We start from the raw sequence: 14,654 nt of genomic DNA, 5'->3' as shown, positions 1-14,654 counted from the left end.
AAATGTAATTGTCCACATTTAATTTTAAATGAATAAATGACCAATGTGAATTTCAATTTTTTTTTTATTTACAAGCACACAATCGTTCGAAATAGAGATCTCAAATCGTACATTCATTACCACGAAATGTTACAAAGATCAAAGTTATCAGTACACACAGCCATAATATAAAATTATTATCATAATAATAATTCTTATAGCCTCTCGTACAAATCAAAAAATCTTTCCAAAAAATTCTGAACAAATATGCACGTGTTTCTTGATCAATTTCAAGCAAGCCTCGAGGCTGCACTTTTGAGCTGATATGGTAAAGGAAGACGATCGCAGATGTTACTATACAAACTTTAGAAATTTATAAAAAAAACAAATTGTTTTACGTTTTCGACACACGTACAAACGAGCCTATAGCGCTTGGGTTTGCTGAGCATTTGTATCACTTTCTTTCTCTCATTTTGAGTTATGCATGCACTTCCATCCAAATAATAAAGTTTTATTTTCCGGGATGTTATTGCAAAAGTTTTTTTGATCGTCCGGCCTTAACTGTTAGATAAAAGTTTTCGACGATTTTCGTTATCGACTGATATACGTCTTTTTATGCTTCGACGTAATAGTTTATATAATATCGCAAGGCGATTTTGATGAACCTACTGATGTCGTGGCCGACCGAGAATCGCAAAAATCTCATAACGGCCAGGCCAAAAATGATTATAATGCACTGCAAGTGTCTCGTCTCGTTGTTCTCGTCCGTGAATATTGATAGCTCGAGGTTCATGAAGCTGGGTCAGTTGGGCGGCCGCAGGAGTCGATGTTATATCTGTCGAGATGATCAGGCTCGACTTTCTTGTGCTTTTGACTAATTGTATTAATCAGTCTATTTGTTACGCGGTTTTTTCTGATTGCTGGAAAAAACTCGGCTTCGATCATTCGCCAAGAGTCAAAATGTAAGTTCGCCGTCAGACATTCGTCCGATCGACATACTGCCTGAACTTTCCAAGGTTCTTTAATGTCCCGTGCATATCAGTCGCATCCATTGCTGCTAGCCAAGCTTCGAGGGCTCGGTGCCATTTTGAGTTTTCTATGGCTACCTGGTGGTTAGACAGCAGGCCGTGGGCGCGTGGCAGATGACAGGGCGGGGGCTGCGGTGGATTGACTTGCTCTTGTAGCAGTATGCTTGACCCAATTTTCTCTATTTTCATCAACGTAACTGGCACAAATAGAATTGTAATGCGGTTCGAAAAAAATTAAAAAATAGTTTTAATGCATTTTTTGATCAGCTTTTTCATAGTAGTTGGATCTTTCAATGGTTTCAATTATCCGAAAAAATGAGATTAGTAATTCTTGTATCTCGTCGAGTAACACAATAGGATACATATTCAAGGGTTTTTTGGATCAGCAAATAATCCTCAAAACATTATGTAAAGTAGTATAGAAATAAGTAAAGTAAATATATTATTTTTAAACATTTGAGGGTAGTGAAAATTTTCAAATATATACATCCATACTTACTATTTGGTATCCATAGTAACCAAAAGAAAGGTTGGTTTAGTCTTGATTGGTCTGCATACGATTCCATTGCTATTTTCGAGTGCGATTCTAGTGAATCCCATTAGACTGTGCTTTCAGTTCATTGTCATTATGCAATCTAATTTTTCTAACGCTTTGCGAAGGTTGCATTTCAAAGGATATAATTTGGCATCAAAAGTTCCAAAATAATTGTTCCAAGACTTTTTTCCCCGAACAATTAATTTTTCCGAAATAAATTTTTCCACATAATTAATTGTTCCAATATCATTATTTCCAAACTATTTTTTTTAAATACTAATACGATGACGCAATATACGATGCATACATCTACTTTTGTCCATTCATAAGTATATATCCATCTCCATAGTAACTGTTTGTTGTTTTATTATTATATGTGCCTTACAGCAGTTGCGTCTCTCCTATTTTATAGTATTTTTATTTTGTAGTATTTTTATCATAAAAATTATGAGTGAAGAAGTGGAAATTATTAAAAGTGGCACAGCATTATACTTGCACATCGATGGCTATTTATATTATAGACATTCAAATGGGAAAAATTCAGTTAGGTATTGGAGGTGCAAGCTGAAAGATGCCTGCTCTGCGCGAGCTATCACTGTTGGTGACGGCGATACTCTTCGACTTAAAAGAGGAAATCTAGCGGATCATACTCATGCACCAAATAGAGAAGCAGTTGGAGCTATCAATGTAATTTCAGGTATTAAAAGACGCGCTGCTGAGCACCCCAAGGCACCTCCTGCGCAAATTATGCGACTCCTGCAAGACGTACCATTACCTGTACTAGCTGAGCTACCTGACCGCGAAAATGTCAAACAAATAATTCAACGGGAGCGGAAGAAAAATGTGCCCGCTAATCCTCGAACTCTTGAGGAATTATTAGACATTCCGGATCAGTTTAGAAAAACGAAGGTGGGTGAACCGTTTTTAATTTATGATTCTTTCGAGGATGAAAACGCAGCAGCAACCGATAGAATAATTGTATTTTCGACGAAAGAAAATTTAAGTGACTTGGTCAGAAGTCGCATTTGGTACGTGGATGGAACCTTTAAAACTGCTCCATCGATTTTTTATCAGTTGTTCGTAATTATGGGATTGACACAGCAATATGTCAACGGCATGGAGTTAAACATAGCCTTACGTTTATGCTTTGATGAAAAGTAAAACGCAGTTATCATACGCCAAAGTTTTTAAAGTTACATCGTCAACAGCCGAAAATCTTGGTATCGCAGTTATTCCTCCTGAAATTATCATATGTGATTTTGAGCTTAGTATAATTAAAGCTGCAACTACTCGTTTTGGATTAATTGTGCGGGGATGTCTTTTCCATCTGTGCCAAAGCATTTATAGACATATACAATCTGAAGGACTGCAACAAAAATACAATGATCAAGAAGATCGCTCAATAAAGGAAGCTACACAAATGATGGCAGCATTGGCGTTCGTTCCTGAAACAAGTGTTTTGGAGCATTTTGACACCTTCATGGGCGAGATATCTTCTAGGGAAGAGACGGAAGATTTCTTACCAATTGCTGATTATTTTGATGTACGTTAGTCAATTATTGTTCAATTTTTATTCATTTGTAATGTACAATCCCTTTCTACTACATAGAAAATATACGTCCACGGAATCCTTCCACGTGGAAGAAGACGAGCGGTAGCACCATGATATCCCCCCTCTATGTGGAACCAGTACAATGCATTTCTTCACAATCAATCACGAACTAACAACATGTCCGAAGGGTGGCACAACCGCTTCCAAGTACTTCTGGGGAATTATCGCCCGAGTCTCTATACATTTTTAAAGGCTATGCAAAATGAGCAAGGAGACATTGAAACAATGCGACGACAAATTAGTCTGGGCCAGAAAGTTAAAAGACCTCCACTGCCAAAAAATCAAGCTTCAGAAGATAGGATATTGAACATTGTTTTACAATATCAAAATTATGTTGACAGAAACGAAATATTAGAGTACCTACGAGCAATTGGTTATAATTTGCATTTTTAAATTTATTTTGGAATAAATGATTTGGAAATTTGACATTCGGAAATTTTAATCCTTGGAAATAGTATACTTTGGTACATTTCAGCTTTGGACATTAATGATTGGGAAATTCATATTGGAAAAATTTTTTTGGAACTTTTAATATGCAATCGATATAATTACGGGGTGAAGAATAAATTGAAGACGAGGTCGCAGATTTTAAATCTTACTCTTTACGAATATTTTACAGGAATAAGTCACTAGCAAGTAGCATTTCTTACCCAACGGTGAAAAAAAACAATACAGCGAGCGAAAACAACTCGTGGAAAAGGAAAGAAAATAGCCAAGCATTACTCCTCGATCCAAGAATTTTATAAGTTCTTGCAGCAATATCCCGAATTGCTATCGTATAAAGATGCATCTATATCAGCGCACCTAATATCATCCGCTTCCCAAAGTCATCGTATAATGCTATACAACAGCAATTTTTTGGCAGAGTTCAATGACAATAACGACATAATATCATCATTTACAATAATTTTATCATTTATGATAATTCATTAGCATAAATGTACGTTTGTAAGATTGCTTGAAAGCTTTACTTTTTCTTTGCATTGTTTGTAAGCTCCCGCTCATTGTTACTCGCTTTTCTTCGCTCACGCTCTCTCTCTCTCTCTCTCTCAATATAATTATAATCATCATATATAAGTCAGAAAGTTTTAAGCTTGCTACCAAACATGATGCCCACGTAAGACAGCGAAAGAGAGCGTTAACGATTAATTAATGCGTAATCATGACAATTTAAATTCTGCTCCTAGTTAAGAAGCGCGCGCAAAGATCGTTTAAGATGCATACATATAAAAATAACAAAGCACATGACAAAATTAACAAAATTAAACAATATTGGCCCGCAATCGCATTTGGCGCCGGACAAAAGTCAAAAACTAGCGATTGCGTAAAGTCGCGATGTTTCATGACGAATCGTGTAACGCATGAAATACGCGATCCCTAATTTCTGATCATTTTTCTCTCTATATAAGAAAGTAATATACAATTATTCTTTTATGCTAGTATAGACTGTACCTTATGTATGGGTACTTATATCCCGTAAGACCACAAAGGCTTATAACGCCATTTGGACTCATCTGCAAGAAAATCTTCCTTCATTCCGTCCAGAACGAGTAACTTGTGATTTCAATTTTTAAAGTTTCAGTTTCCCGCATCTTGGCGATCGGTGCGTCATAAAAAGCATTAATACACAGATAAGTAAGTGGCATTGTTGAAGGTAATCTCAAGGGCCAAGAAGCCGAGTAACGATGAAATAACGATCGAGGATATCGCTCCAGCTAAGGGTCTACTACATAAAGTCGATGGTCCTCAAAGTTTTGCTCTCCTCGTGGACAAGCCGAAGCTCGTCGACACGAGTAACCACGTCGTAGCTCGTCGAGTCTTTGAGGCCGGCCTCATCTTCTCGACAGCTTCGTGAGCGGTGATCGGCTCTGCTCGTGGACAAGGTCGACACGAGTAACCACGTCGTAGCTCGACGAGTCTTTGAGGCCGTTTCAGTCCAAAATGAAATTTTTAGTAAACCAATACTGTGATTCAACGTATAAACGATCTCTAAACTTTGGTATTTTTTATGTCGGACTTATGCAGAAGCTGTCTTTCGGATTTTTCAGACGTTATAGCCCAAATTAAAATTTTTAGTAGACCAATACAGTGATTCAACGGAAAACGATCTCTGAACTATTGTACTTTTTATTTTCGACCGTTACAGAAGTTGTCCTTCAATTTTTTCAGACGTTATAGCTCGAGTTAAAATTTTTAGTGAACAAATACCGTGATTCAATTAATAAACGATCTCTGAACTATGGTTTTTTTATGTCCGACCTTTGCAAAAGCTGTCATCCAAAATTTTCCGACGTTATAGCCCGAATTTAATTTTTCTGTAAAGCTTACAAATTAAAATTTTTGAGTTGTTATGGAGTTGTAAGCTTCAATTTTTAAAGTAGGTTTCTGAAAGTGAAGAAAAGGTTTAACCTTATTATCAAAATTATTTTCGTTATCATGTGTAGAAAAAAATTAAATAATAGAACATCGCTGTTTTTATGTCTACTCGATGTTCTTCTTTTTTTTTGTCGATATAGCGTTATAGCGCTATAGCGTTATAGCGTTTATGGATTTAAATAGCGAAATTATATAGCTCTAACAGTTGCTCTGGTAACCAACTCTGTTATAACTGCTTTTTGTATATTCATCGTTTGACTTTCAAAGCGCCAACATGTCCGTAAACTTTGGATATTCTAGACGAGAATATGTTTATATGCAGAATGTTAAATACAACAGATATTGTTTTTAAGTTTCATTATAAAAAAAAAATGTTCTCTCGTTTCTCATAGTTGTGGTGTTATAATAAACGTTATAAAACGATATTTTTAAGATTTTTATTAATTTCCTATTACGTTCAAAACCCCTGGGTCGCTACTTGAGCGTTGACGGGGCTGCATAGCCCAATGCAATCAGCTTTCAGCTGTTGACTTCAAAAGACAGCGTCTGCAATTACAGGCTATCCCCGAGAGCACCGGTGCAACTAGCAATCGGCTTAAGACTCTACAGTTAAACATTAAGCGTCTACAGCTCGAGCATCGCCGTGGCTGTCCTCGTGAATACCAGTGCAACAAGCATTCGGCTGTGGACTCGAGAGTTAAAAAGACAGCGTCTGCAATTACTTTGCTTGAAATTCTCAACTTTTTTCTAGGCGACGAGCTACCCGAGTGTCCCGGTCGGCTGCTTGAGCATCGCCGAGGCTGTCGTCGAAAGCACCAGTGCAACCAGCATTCGGCTGTAGACTCGAGAGTTGAAAAGACAGCGTCTGCATAGGTCAAACATACAACTGACAATTATTTTCAGAGTCAGCTTCTCGTGGAATCACCGCAATCGTTCATTGAAAAATTTAATTCAGGCTATAACGTCTAAAAAATTCGAAAGACAGCTTCTGCATAGGTCGGACTTAGAAAATACCTTAGTTCAGAGATCGTTTGTTCGTTGAATCACCGCATTTTCACGTCGGAGAAAAAAAATTATTGCCGATGAAAGTAAGCTCGTTGTCTATATCATAGCACGCGTATAATATAGACAAGATGCGAAATCATATATTGTGGTAATCGTGTGTGCACATGCAATTTACCACATATATGCATTTTATAACCGACTGAATACTATAGTATATCTATGCTTTTTATTTTATAGAAATAAAGCTATCGCGAGCAGCATCTCTTTTCCTACCGTACAAAGAACCCTTCAAAGAACCAAGAAATTATACGGACCGAAAAACAACATTAAGATGCACTATAAGTCGATACAGGATTTTAGTGAACATTTAGTGAAAAATTCAGAATTGCTTACGATCAAACATGGGGCCGATGAGAGTTCCATATCTGTTCACGTTTTGACATCATCTTCGAACAGTCACCATATAATATTATATGACAGCGATCTCGTGGCGGAGTTTCATAATAATAATGATATGTTTGCGGATGCAACATTTAAAGTCAGTCCGGACATTAACGGGGTCACTCAAGTCTTAACTATCATGTGCAAAAAATATAATACGGTAAGTAAAAAGATTTTTACCCACATAAAATTTAAAATACTTTTATATTTATACTATACGTACACACGCATAAATTTATATTACATATTATAGGTTGTTCCATGTGTGTGGGTGCTGATGTCGAGAAAAACAACAACCGCCTATAAAGCTGTCTGGACTCATTTAAGAAAATCTTTTCCATCTTTCCAACCATCTCTAGTCATTTGTGATTATGAGAAGGCCTTCATGAAATCTGTTTGCGAAAGTTTTCAATCGCACGTTCGGGTTTGTTACTTTCATTTCGCGCAGGTAACTTAATAATATTGCTGCAGTGCGCTTTTTTACTGGACGCAAAAGATGGGAGCATATAACACCTGACTATATCAGCAACGAAATCCTCAAATATCGATCCAGGATCAAGTACACCTGCGTCTCCCTTGTCGCCGCTGTCTTGAGGTCCGCGAAGCCGGAGTACCTGAAGCGCGGTCTCGTTAGATTTTAAGTTATTGGGGAAAAGAAAAAAAAGCATAACTGATTGTATCATCGCCAAATCACATAATTTATTTATCTTTAACATTGGCGACTTACAGCATCATTGATGAGGTAATCTGGCACTTAAAATATAATCAATGAAGTGTTTAAAATGGATGAAAACGAAGAAACAGTGAGTTTAATAATATAAAAGTTTTATTTCAATCTTTTGCATCAATACTTATAGTAAAGTACTTTAATTTTAGCTCAAATTGGTTCGCTCTTTGAGACTTGCATAGTATACCAATTGAGCTACAGTTTTTATTTTTTGAATAAGTGTTTAAAAACTTGAAAAACACAAAGTAACAATAATGTTCAGTTTATTAACAAGTAATGTTCACTTATACTAGTACTCTGAACTCGACCTTTCCTCTTGCAGGCATGACTTTTCAGTGGCGCTGCGCCACCTGGCGGCCGAGTCGGAAGTTTGAAAAGTCAACAAGTGAGGAAAGGTGATGAAATGATAAAGCGAGTGTTTGTAATTTGACCAAGTTCACTATCGAATTAAGTCCCTAGGTCAAAACTCTCGAGTGCTCGTCGACGCGAACGCGAGGACGAGAGTCGATGTGCTCTGGCTGGCTGCCGAAAGACGACTCTCCCTAGTCGGCCAAAGTGGCTCGCTTGTATACCCAGCGAACCACGCGCTGATTGTCTGATGCCGCGAAGTGGGTACGAGTGCAGCAATGCATGTCGTTTGAGTGGGGACGCACGCAGTGGTCTCGGCGTTTGTGGGGATAACAAACTTTTCATACATATCAATTTATTTGCACACATACAATATTTTTTGAAAATTTCTAAATTGTCATGCTTGTTCTAGCTTTGAGAGCTCGACGTTTTAATCAAGACTCAGGTGCAAAAAAATTACGAAAAAGGAAAAATAAACAGGAAAAGGAAGATCAAGTCATATCAAAAACAATACCTATGACGGAATTTCGCACCAAATCGAATGTTTCCAATTGCGCTGCAGAACCAGATATATCACAGGAAAATGACGATGAAAAGTCAAGTGACTCGAATGTAAGTATCGAATATTATCTTTTTAGTATATTCAATAATCTTTTCAAGTATTAAACCATTTTTACGCAATTAATAATGTACGCAATTAACTAACGTGGTAAATGTATGTATCAATTTTTTCGTTCGAGCCCTCTGCTTCATCTTTGCTTTATCATTGAAAAAGATATTTGTTTCCGTAGAATCTAAAAACCAGTGTTGCGCGCGCGTTAGACCGGCAGTTGTCTTGAACCGTGGCAAGATTCTTCGAAAACGAGTGAGCTGTCAAGCCGCATTTCGCGTGATATCTTTCATTCTGCATGATATCTTGCAGCGTATTCACGTAATGAGTCTCGAAATCGAGAAAAAAGAGAGCGATCTCAATACATCCATAGCTTTATTCAAATATTTAAGAAATTTTATCAGTTGTTTACGAGACGATTTTATTAAGGATGAAACTAAAGCTAAGAATTTACTAGGATGAGAGGAATGAAAAATTTCGTAAATTAAACAATAATATTATATACTCTGTTTATTGAAAGACGTCAATATTTTTATATAAACAGGTGTATCAGAAAAATGCGACTCAATCGCGACTGAAAGCTGCGCAAATTCGTTCATTCATTCAGAACCAATAATTGATTCGACTTGTTCACTTCAAGAAATAAATGATGCAAATAACGTCTTGGAACATATAAATAATGTTAATTTTTGAAATGAGTATTTTTTCTTAAATATAATTTTATTTCATATTCACAAATAAAAACATTTATCTATTCCTGTTTAGTGGAAAAAACGAGTCACAACAAAGTGTCATAGAAAATGAAGTTATGAAAGATGCTGATAGAGTGATGGATCTAGACGTACATAAGTCCTCGTTCTCTTTAGATATTGGACATTATGTAGGAGCTAAGATTAATGATTTTTTAAAAAAAAATCTTTTGACGAACCATTGGTCGCCACCTGAAAATTATAATTTTCCTTACTCTACCTATTGAAAGCAAGGAAAAGAAGAAAAGAGCTGGGCATCAATATCTGAGAAAATTTGATTGGCTCGTTTTTTCCGACGTAAAAGAAGGTTTTTTTTTGCAAATTTTGCTTTTTGTTTAAGAAAGATACAAATACTCCTGTAGGTAAACTAGTTACTGATCCTTTCGTTACATTCGCAAAGCTTCTAGGAAAAGATGGCAATCTTGTAACCCATGAATTGAACAAGTACCATAGAGAATCGGTTGTTGCTGCCAAAGAATTTTTAAAAGTAATTGATAACCCACAGTTATCAATTATAAATAAAATCAATTCTGATAGACTCGAGCAAGTAAAAGAAAACCGGAAACGCTTAGTTCCTATCGTAGAATTAATTATTTTTCTTGGAAAGCAAAACATTTCTTTTCGATGCCACAGAGATGATGGATCTATATTGAAGGAGAGCTCTAAAAACGAGGGAAATTTCCACGAATTATTGAGGCTGCGTATGAACAGTGGAGATTCAAATCTCAAAGCACACTTAGAAAATTTATCTTCTCGTGCGAAATACGCAAGTAATACAACGTAAAATGAGTTAATTCGCTTCTGTAGAGATGAAATTCTATCGAGCATCATAAGTCAAATGAATGATGCTAAATACTGCAGCATTATGTTTGATGAAACTACCGACATTGCGAATTTTTCTCAACTCAGCCTTGATTTGCGATATTTTTTAAAGGATCAGTTCACGAAGATTTTATCGGATTTTTAGATGCGCATACAGAGATTAGTGAGATTAATGAACATTTCGATCAAACGATGGAATTGAGAGCAAGTGGTGAAAATTTGGGCCACATTGTACTGAAAAAGTTAAAAAATATGGGCATAAATGTAGATTATTGCGTTGGAATAACCACTGATGGCTGTTCAGTTATGACATCAAATGATTGTGGAGCTGTTAAAACCGTTTTGGACGAAGCGAAAAATGCGACGTACTGTCCCTGCTATAAACATAAGTTAAATTTATCAATAAGTAAATCGTCAACAGTGCAAGAAGTGAGAAATTCGGTTGGGCTCATGAAAGAAGTTATTGCTTTTTTCAAGGCATCGTCCAAGCGGTCACGCATATTACAAAATGTAATGGGCCATCAACTTCATGGTTTGTGCGAGACTATAGATGGGTTGAGCGTCACGATGGAGTAATCCAATTCCAAAGCTGCATTTCGAAAATCATCGAGACTCTCGAAAGTGTAGCAAAATGGAAAGATATCTCCGCAGCAGCAAAAGCTAAATCTTTAAAATCTTCGCTTTCCAACGGAGAATTCATTGTTTCGATGATGTGCTTAGCAAATTTGTTGACGTGTACGATACAATTAAGCCGCTTTTTGCAATAAACCCTGAACCAATATGAAATCAGCAAATGATATATTGCAAGAAACATTGACAATTTTGCGTCGAAAACGTGATAAATCGGTGGCAGTTTTTTCTAATATTTTTGAGGAAGCAAAGAACATCACAGAGGAAATAGACGCTGAAATTAAAGTGCCCCGTTTAGCCAATGTCCAGAAAAACCGGTCAAATTACCCATGTGATTCCGCAGAGGATTATTATAGAAAAGCTATTTTCATACCTCTTTTGGATAATTTGATCGAGGACTTGAAGTTTCGTTTCCCCGAAGAAACATTAAATTTGTTTGATTTGTTCGTTTTGTTTTCGACAAATGGCGACGAATCTGAGTGTGCAGAAGCTTTGAATCGCCTGTCGAATAAATATGCTTATTTATTTAATAAATCGACAGACATTTTTAAAAAAATGCTCTCGTCGGAGCTACAATTTTATAGGTTGCACTGCAAGAATAAAAAAATCACTTCTTGCAGTGCACTAGAATTATTAGATCATTGTGATGACGAAGTGTTTCCTATTGTTGCAACGTAATTAAAAATTTTGGCGACACTTCCGATAAGCTCTTGAAGTGCGGAAAGAAATTTTTCATCTTTAAGGAGAATAAAAGATTGGTTGCGATCAACCATGAGCGAAGATAGATTGGATGGTTTAGCTCTCATGAATATTCATTGGAATGTAAAAATAAATATAGAAAAAGTAATCGATCGATTTGCGAAAAATAGAAATCAAAGGATCGATTTTGTTCTATAATTTTATGTTTCCTCGGTTTAATTTATATAATAAATGTTAATAATAAATAATTGACAAATGTATTTGTTTTATAATTTACATATAATAAAAGTTACATATTTTAAAAAATGTTCAAAATCATTTCTTCCCTTGCCGTTCTTGGGGGGGGGGGGGCGCGCGATCAGGGCGATCCGCTGGATCCGCCCCTGTTCTAGTACTAATTCATATGATTATCGCGGTTCAAGCTACGTCGCAGATTGTTTCTATTTTATATTATATTATACTTTATATTTTATATTCAAGAAGCAGCCACAGCAAGCCCAGAATTTATCATACATTTTGGAATTTCAAACGCAGGCACTGAGTTTTTTCAGCTCATTCATTATGTAAGTTTAAAAATGATATGATCTTAAATATAATTTTAAAGCATTTTTAAATTTCCGAATTTTTATTTCTTTGAAAAATCATTCGAATAATCGAGTAATTTCGAATGTAGACATCAACGACAACAACGTTCAGTTTAGATCAACGACATTGCGTCAAGTTCAGTTCATTTATGCAATTGTTCGCGATTGCAGAAACATTTAACCTTTTGATACCCCTATTATTTATATTATTATCTTAAGTTTTATATTAATATCAGTATTCTTACATCACTATTTTTTAATAATGAAAATCGATCCAGAAATAGGGAAATTATAGAGAACCCGCTAGAACACTTGGAGTGAAAAGCCTCACATGCGCGATGTCTATTACAAAGCACTTGAAGCAAAATTTCTAAATTTTCATTCTGCCAAAATAAGCCGTAAAATACATCTAGAAAAAATAGCGAATGTGTATTTCCTCGTCTTTATTCTCTACGAAATCCAAACTCACTATCAAAAAGATTAAAAAGTTTTTCATATACCTTTTAAAAATTTTTTTCATTATTTAAATTTCCCGCATTTCGGTTGGAGCCGATTTTTTGAATTCTGATTCTCATGCGGCTCGACATCGGATAGTGGGGAATCAGCTGTTAAGAATCAAAATTTACTCTCAATTGTTGATAAACACCCGTGCTCACGTGTCCGAGAAAAGTTCGACTAATACGTTTTTGATCTCGACTTGGTGGGATGCATTTGTACAAAACAGTTATTTCTTGGTTAAATTATAATTAAAGTATATAGTGTGAGTGTTTTTTATAAATTAATGAGAAATATGGAGCATACCGCAAAAGAAGAATGTCAACAAAGTACAAGTAATTGTACAATTGACGAATTAGATGAATATTCATTATTGGGTATATTTAGCTATTTAGAACCAAGTGATCTTCTAAACATAGCGCAAGGTAAAATATCAGTTATGTACTATTCTCATTTTAGTGTCTTGTAATTTTTATTATTATAAATGTGAATATGCATAACTAACAATTGTTACAATCATAACTGTAAAATTAATGTTTTTCAGTTTGTCGTCAATGGGAGCAACTCTCTCACGAGGCATGGAAAAATGTTTCGAAAATGCAATTTTTCAACTTCACAAAGCAACAAAAAACCACGGATAATGTAAAAAAAATATTTCCCTATTTGAAGTACATACCTCATGTTTTTTTGTACACGGAGGGTTTTCCCTCGATTACCAAAAAAGAGTTCACAAAATTCCTGAATCAAATTTTCGAAATACTGAGTGAATCTGAAAATAATAGGTTGAAAAGTATTGAGTACGACGTTCGAATTTCACGAAACTTGGTGCAAAAATTGTTCAAAGCAAATATCCGTAATTTAGAAGAAATCGATATTGAACCTTACGGTAATCGTATCGAAATTGCACATATCAGCCATTTGATACCGTACGCTGATAATTTAAAAGAATTTCATTGGTCGATAAAAACTGAAAAAGAGCATTCACTTTTGTTGCCCACATTAAGATCTTTACCAAAAACATTGAGGGTATTACAAATAGCTTGTCTATATAGCATTGAAAAACCCATTGATGCCGAGTCATTGATCAAGGTAATCACATGAATTAATTCAACGACAATCAAAAAAGTTTCTCATTTCATGATTTGTGTTACTTTTATTTTTTCAGCATTTGAATCAATTTCCACAACTGGATGATTTGGGGTTGTACAAGTTCGATTTTAAATTGAAAAAAGCAACACCATTTTACACTACTGCACGGGAGCTTCATTTCAATGTCAGAATGTACGATACGGGTGCAGTTTGCGACTACAGTTTTCTTCCGACAGATCCACAATTGAAAAAATTACTACTCGAGAGTGGCCTCTTGACCAATGAGAATATGGATTTTATATTGAAAAATTATTCCTCGTTGGAGTGGATCACATTGATTCACGTAGACACATCCGAGGCTCAGATCGGTCGTTTGTCCGAACTAGGTAAATTGAAAACTCTTCGTTTGGTGAGCATCCACCATTGGACAGGGAGCACCTTGAAATTTTTCCCCGATCTAGAAGAGTTTCATATCAGCGGATGCTTCGATTTGGAAATGCAGCATTTGTTCGATTGGCTTTACACGGCAAAGAACCTGAAATCACTCAGCTTGAGAGAGAAAGAAATTGATTTGAATTTGTTGAAGGAGCATTTGAAAAAAAGTCGTCCTATTAGAATTCACAAATTAGTTCTTAGGATATGGAAACTCGATGAATCGTACATTGATCTGAATAGATAATTAGAAAGAAAACATTAAAAATTTTTTCGATGTTAAAGAATATCTTATTTATGTATTTGTGTTACTGAGAAAATATTCAACTTAATGAAAATAAATCATTCAAAATGATTTGTGAATATGTATCATAAATTTTATTAAAATTTATTATTAAAACTTTCTATTCAAAATTATCATTCAAAATTTTTACAGGAAATTTTCATTTTCATTCTACATCCAATGTCATCCTCAAAGTATCGATTTATAGTG

At 35.5% G+C, this 14,654-nt stretch overlaps 1 protein-coding gene across 1 annotated transcript; it reads left to right on the top strand.

Moving 5' to 3' along the window:
- The first annotated feature begins 12,791 nt into the window (after positions 1-12,791).
- On the top strand, positions 12,792-14,435 carry LOC106652845. The gene is made up of 3 exons (XM_014371999.2): positions 12,792-13,065; positions 13,185-13,729; positions 13,806-14,435. The coding sequence occupies exons 1-3, from the start codon at positions 12,927-12,929 to the stop codon at positions 14,406-14,408; spliced, it is 1,287 nt and encodes a 428-aa protein (XP_014227485.1). The 5' UTR covers positions 12,792-12,926; the 3' UTR covers positions 14,409-14,435.
- Positions 14,436-14,654: the final 219 nt, after the last annotated feature.

Source organism: Trichogramma pretiosum, unplaced genomic scaffold, assembly GCF_000599845.2.
Source record: "Trichogramma pretiosum strain Unisexual culture from Peru unplaced genomic scaffold, Tpre_2.0 scaffold23, whole genome shotgun sequence".
Classification (NCBI taxonomy): domain Eukaryota; kingdom Metazoa; phylum Arthropoda; class Insecta; order Hymenoptera; family Trichogrammatidae; genus Trichogramma; species Trichogramma pretiosum.
The sequence above is the reverse complement of the archived record's forward strand: the minus strand, read 5'-3'. Positions and strand labels throughout refer to the sequence as shown.

Coding starts and splice junctions, on each gene's coding strand:
- LOC106652845 (XM_014371999.2), top strand. CDS start 12,927: ATGAGAAATATGGAGCATACCGCAAAAGAAGAATGTCAACAAAGTACA. Junction 13,066..13,184: donor TCTTCTAAACATAGCGCAAG/GTAAAATATCAG, acceptor AATGTTTTTCAG/TTTGTCGTCAATGGGAGCAA. Junction 13,730..13,805: donor ATGCCGAGTCATTGATCAAG/GTAATCACATGA, acceptor TTATTTTTTCAG/CATTTGAATCAATTTCCACA.